This window comes from Carlito syrichta, unplaced genomic scaffold (assembly GCF_000164805.1).
Source record: "Carlito syrichta isolate Samal-C Ts95f unplaced genomic scaffold, Tarsius_syrichta-2.0.1 Scaffold308923, whole genome shotgun sequence".
NCBI classification, from domain to species: Eukaryota; Metazoa; Chordata; class Mammalia; order Primates; family Tarsiidae; genus Carlito; species Carlito syrichta.
The window spans coordinates 53,996-60,335 of NW_007253019.1; the positions used below are offsets into that span (position 1 = coordinate 53,996).

The 6,340-nt window shown below is 48.4% G+C and overlaps 1 protein-coding gene across 1 annotated transcript in view; it reads left to right on the top strand.

Annotated features, from left to right (window-relative positions):
- SETD7 (SET domain containing lysine methyltransferase 7) overlaps nt 1–6,340 on the top strand; it is a gene marked incomplete at its 5' end in the record, with an annotated part of 55,043 nt that overhangs the window by 42,237 nt on the left and 6,466 nt on the right. Inside the window, one exon of the mRNA XM_008066442.1 lies at nt 435–592. Within this exon, the coding sequence (XP_008064633.1) occupies nt 435–592 (158 nt within the window). The remainder of the gene's footprint in view (nt 1–434; nt 593–6,340) is intronic.

Below are 6,340 nucleotides of genomic sequence, written 5' to 3' on the forward strand. Positions count from 1 at the left end.
TTTTTTTTTTTTTTCTTTCTTTCTTAAAACAAGGTCTCGCTAGGTTGCCCAGGCTGGTCGCAAACTCCTGGTTTCAGTAATCCTCCCGCCCAAAGTGCTGGGATTACAGGCGTGAGCCACGGCCCCCAGCCTCGTCATCTACTTTTAATTCAAGTTATCTATTTGTGGGTTTGTGTGTCTTTATAAGGAACTGTAAATCTTTTTTTTTTTTCCATATAAAATAAGGAAAGATCAACACGTAGTAAGCTGGGCTGCCCGGTGCCACCCACGCACATCATGTGCACCGCCCGTGTGCAGAGATGCCTTGGGCGTCCTTTCATGTTCGCAGCACTCAGACCATGAAGTTTAAGGGCCCGTGAATTCGTATCTCTGACGTCCTTTGAGCTTGTAGGAGAATGGTCCTCTCTTATTGCACGCTTTCTTGTTGTCTGCAGGTTGACAGCCGGGACTGGGCCCTTAACGGAAACACCCTCTCCCTCGACGAAGAAACAGTCCTTGATGTTCCTGAGCCCTATAACTACGTATCCAAGTACTGTGCCTCCTTGGGACACAAGGCAAATCACTCCTTCACTCCAAACTGCGTCTATGACATGTAGGTATCACACCCCAGGCTGGCCGATCCCTGCCTAGTCCCCGACTTGCAGGAGGGCTTGTCCAAGGTGTTATCCTGCTCCAAGTGAATAACCGAGGGTTGGGTCCGCTGTCCTAAACCTTAGGAGTATAGCTTCAGATTCCAAAGCTAAACCTCTTGGCCAGGTAAGAAATGCAAAAGTGGTTCGCAAAGTAGAAATGCTATGGGGATAGTATACCTGGTGGTTTCTGTTTTTCTTAATTTAAAATTTTTTTTATTCAGATGGGGTCTCACTAGGTTGCCCAGGCTGGTCTTGAACTCCTAGGCTCGAGCCATCCTTCTGCCTCTGCCTCCCAACGTGCCAGAGTTACAGGCGTGAGCCACCATGCCAGGCCAGTGGTTGCTGTTTTATGGCTGCTTTTTTTTTTGTCCTTCCATTTTCTTATTCTGGAAAATTAAGGATAGTGTTATTTGAATAATAGTAAAAATTGAAATTACTCTGCACAGTGGAGAAGTCTAGGGATCCCTTTTTTTTTTTTTTCTTGAGTTGGAGTCTCCTCACTCTGTCGCCCAGACTGGAGTGCAGTGGCCGGCAGCCTCGACCTGCTGGGCTCCAGCTATCCTTCCGCCTCAGCCTTCCAAGTAGCTGGAACTACAGGGGTGCACTACTATGCCCCGCTGATTTTTGATTTATTGTAGAGATGAGGTTTCCCCAAGTTGCCCAGGCGGGTCTCGAACCCGCGGGCTCAGGCAATCCATTCATCTCAGCCCCCCAAGGCACAGGATTACAGGCTGAGCCACCGAGCCTGGCTGGGATCACTTTTTTTATTTTTTGAGTTGGAGTCTCAGTCTGTCACCCAGGCTGGAATGCAGTGGCACACTCACAGCCACCCCAGCGTCAACCCGCTAGGCTTCACGGCCACCTCAGCATGGACCTGCTGGGCTCCAGCAATCCTTCCGCCTCAGCCTTCCAAGTAGCTGGAACTACAGGCACGCACTACAACGCCTGGCTAATTTTTGATTTATTGTAGAGACAAGGTCTCACCAAATTGCCCGGGCTGGTCTGGAACCTGGAGGCTCAGGCAATCCCAAAGTGCTGAGATTACAAACTGAGTCACTGAGCTCGGCCCTAGGGATCCCTTTTATGATACAAAAACAAGGAGGAAAATAAAATCCTAAACCCAGGACATGAAATCTCAGTGTTGGAAGATACCTATAAAATCAGAGTCCCAGGCTGGGCACGGTGGCTCAAGCCTGTAATCCCCCGGCACTTTGAGAGGCCAAGGCAAGAGATTTGCCTGAGTTGAGGGGTTCGAGACCAGCCTGGGCAACTTGGTGAGACCTCGTCTCTACAATAAATCAAAAAATAAGCTGGGCGTGGTAGCGCACACCTGTAGTTCCAGGTACACAGAAGGATCACCTAAGCCCAGCAGGTCGAAGGCTGCGGTTGCCATGAGTAGGCCACTGCCTTCCAGACTGGGTGACAGAGTGAGACTCCAACTAAAAAAAAAACCCCCAAAAAACCAGAGTCCCTCATATTTGATCATAAAAAAGAATAAAGTAGTGACATATGGTAGGTGTGACATGGATGGCAGTTGAAAACATTGTGCTAAGTGAAAGAATCCAGTCACAAAGGACCACACATTGTGTTCTTCCACTTATGTGAAATGTCCAAAAAATAGGAAAAAAAATCAATAAATATGAAAATCTACAGAAAGAAGATTATGGTTACATGGGACTGGGGCTGGGGTGGGAAATGTCTTCTGATGGGTACAGGGTTTCATTTTGGGGTAGTGTAAATGTTCTCAGGTAGGTGTTCTAAAATATTAGACAATGGTGATGGCAGTACAGCTTTGTGAGTATTTTTAAAACCACTGAATTATCTACTTTAAAAGGGTAAGTTTTATGGCATGTGAATTTAAGCTGTTATGTTTTTAAAAATCAAATAATCCTATCCCCTCTCAGGGATTAAACCTCTTGGAAACTCCGTTGAGGGAAGCTTACTATTATCCACAGAGGGAGCTGCCTAGACAAATGAACTAGACGTCATGAGATTAGCTTTTGGAGTCTGGGTGTGGTGGCTCACCCCCACAATCCCAATACTTTGGGGGGCTGAGGCTGGAGGATTGCTCGAGTCCATGAATTCAAGACCAGCCTGGGAAGCAGAGCAAGACCTTGTTTCACTGGGCATGGTGGTACATGCCTGTAGTTCCAGCTACTTGGGAGGCTGAGGCGGGAGGATGGCCTGAGCCCGGGAGGTTGTTGCTGCCGTAAGTTGTGATCCTACCACTGCCCCCTAGCCTGGGCGACAGAGTGAGACCCCTGACTCAGAAACTAAAAAATAAATTTTAAAAGAATTTAGCTTTTGGGCTCTGATGACTAGAAAGTTCTTGCTATTGACCCCAAATGAGTTTCTCCGTTAACACCTAGGCTTTGGCCTTAATTGTCTTCCTTTCTTTGTGCTGTGTCAGATTGTCTTCTGCATGGTAGACCTAGAAACATTTTAGTGGCTTTCACGTGCCCCCTGAACGTTCTCTCTCTCTCTCTCTTTAAAATTTATTTATTTATTTATTTTATTGTAGAGACGAGGTCTCGCCAAGTTGCCCGGGCTGGTCTCAAACCCGAGGGCTCAGGCCATCCTCTCACCTTCGCCTCCCAAAGTGCTGGGGTTACAGACCTAAGCCACTGAGCCCGGCCTTCTCTCTCTCTCTTTTTTTTTTTTTTTTTTTTGAGTCAGGGTCTCACTCTGTCACTCAGGTTGGAATGCGGTGGCACGACCACAACACACAGCAGCCTCCACCTCCTGGGCTCAGATGATCCTTCCACCTCAGCCTCCCAAGTAGCTGGGACTCCAGGCACGTGCCACCACACACGGCTATTTTTTTTTTTTTTTTATTTATAGAGATGAGTTGTCACTGTGTTGCCCAGGCTGATCTCAAATCCCTGCGCTCAGGCAGTCCTGCCTCAGCCTCCCAAAGTGCTGGGTCTACAGGCCTATGCCATCACACCCAGTTAATTTTCTGAGATTTTTGTAGAGAGGAGGGCTCGCAATGTCACAGGTTCTGAAGGTTCTCTCCCCAAAGCTAAGCATCTCTGACTGTTCTCTAAAAGATGCAATTGGGAGTCTTGTGTGTGTGTGTGTGAGTCAGAGTTTCACTCTGTCTCCCAGGCTGGAATACAGTGGCACACTCCTGGCCACCGCAGCTTTGACCTGCGGGGCTCAGGCGATCCTTCTGCCTCAGCCTTCTAAGAAGCTGGAACTACAGACACACACCATCATGCTTGGCTAATTTTTTTTATTTATTGTAGATATGAAGTCTCACCAAGTTGCCCTGGCTGGTCTCGAACCCATGGGCTCAGGCGATCCTCTCACCTTGGCCTCCCGAGGTGCTAGGATTATAGGCATGAGCCACCGCACCCGGCAAACAATTGGGAGTCTTGGTGCCACCATCACGGATCTCCTGACCTTGACCTGGGAATGGCAGTTCTTCCTGGGCACCAAGGAGCTGTGTGCATGGCAACCTCTTTGGACAGCATGCAGTCCCTGAGTCGCCTAGCTCGTTAGCAGAGGCAGGATCAGATCATGTGCCTTTAATCTGTAGGAAAATCGCCAGGATTTGGAGGTTCCTCAAGAATGTCCCTTCCTGAATCCGTAAAATGGCTTAAACATGTTCCTGGCAGTGACTCATTCTCCTTGGCAGCCGGTAACAAACACTGAAGCTACAACCTGTGCTTAAAGGGCGGGTGGAAATGGCAAAGGACATGTGTCATGTGAAATGAAACTGACACCGGGATTAACTCCAAGGCTTTCATGGCCAGCGCAAATTAGGCCAAAGCATCGTTCCAAGCTGCACACAGCTTCACAACAGCCCTCTAAAGCATAGTAACTAACACTCATAAATGCTACTTAGACTATTCCTCTAAAACATTGCTGGGCGTGGTGGCTCATGCCTGTAATCCCAGCACTTTGGGAGGCTGAGGCGAGAGGGTTGTTTGAACCCAGGAGTTCTAGACCCATCTGGGCAACATAGCCAGACCTTGTCTTTACCAAACAAACAAACAAACAAAAAAACACTTTAAATATAAGCTGGCAAGCCTGTAATCCCAGCACCTTAGGAGGCCGAAGTGAGGGGATTGCCTGAGCCTACGGGTTTGAAAACAGCCTGAGCAACTTTGGCAAGACCTCATCTCTGCAATAAATCAAAAACTACGCCTGTAGTTCCGGCCACTTAGAAGGCTGAGGCGGAAGGATCACCTGAGCCCAGCAGATCGACGCTGGGGTGGCCGTGAGCGTGCCACTGGGCTCCAGCCTGGGCGACAGAGTGAGACTCCAACTTAAAATATGTGTGTGTGTGTGTGTGTGTGTGTGTGTGTGTGTGTGTGTGTGTGTGTGTGTGTGTTTAATATATGAGTTGGGTGTGGTGGCATGGTCTGTAGTCCCGGCTACTCCGGTGGCTGAGATGGAAGGATCGCCTGAGCCAAGGAGGTCGAGGCTGCGGTGGCTGTGATCATGCCACTGCACTCTGGGAGAATGAGACCCTGACTCAAAAAAATAGATAAGTAAATAAATAAAACTAATTATTTAATTTCATTGCAAAGACATGATTTTGCTCACCACAGGAAGGAAAACACAGGAGACAAGAAAAGTTTCCATTTGTGCAAAATCAAGTCCCTGTACTATATAGGTTTTCATCTGCTGATTGTTGTTTGTTTGTTAAGTTAATTTGCAAGGCCAAATCTTAGTTTTGGTGGGGATGGGAAGATTACTTGAATAATAACTAAAATTTGGATACCCAGCCAGGCACGGTGGCTTACACCTGTAATCCCGGCACTGTGGAAGGCCAAGGCGAGAGGACTGCCTGAACCCAGGAGTTCAAGACTAGCCTGGGCAACATGGCAAAACCTCTTCTCTATAGTAAATCAAAAAATTAGCTAAGCATGGTGGCATGCACCTGTAATCCCAGCTACTCAGGAGGCTGAGGCAGAAGGATCACCTGAGTCTACGAGGTTGAGGCTGCAGTGAGCCATAATTATGCCACTGCATTCCAGTCTGGACAACAGAGGGAGGCGCTGACTCAAAAAAAATTTACATACACATTTTGGCATTTATTTGTTTTTAAAATCCTTGGTTGTGGTATATGCTTTAGCATAAACAAAGCAACCCTTCCACGAGCTCTTTTTTTTTTTTTTTGAGTCTCACTCTGTCACCCAGACTGGAGTGTAGTGGCCGCTCCCGGCCACCACAGCCTCGACCTGCTGGGCTCCGGCGGTCCTTCCGCCTCAGCCTTCCGCAAGCTCTTTTAACTGCAATCTGATACAAATGTCCACTGACAAATGTAGCTACTTTCCTAGCTAAATGCGGGTGACATGGAGACAAGGGCCCCCCATTTGGCCTGGAGGCTTGGTTGGCTGCACATTGTGCGGCTGGTGTTTACTGAGCCCTCACTTGAGGCTGGTGCCAATGCTCATAGCCTGATGTGTGTGATCTCACTTAGTCCTCCCAGCAACTTGGTGAGGCCAGTGCCGGCCCCAACCCAGATCACAGGCACAAGACACAAGTCACGGGCACAGTGTTAAGTCTCCTGACCATCGTGCCTTCGTGACGCCTTCGAGTGTCAACACCCGCTGGGCGCAGTGGCTCACACCTGTGATCCCAGCACTTTGGGAGGATGAGGCGAGTGGTCTGCTCGAGCCCAGGAGTTTGAGACCATCCTGGGCAACACAGCGAGATCTCATCTACCAAAATTTTTTTTTTTTTTTTTGAGTTGG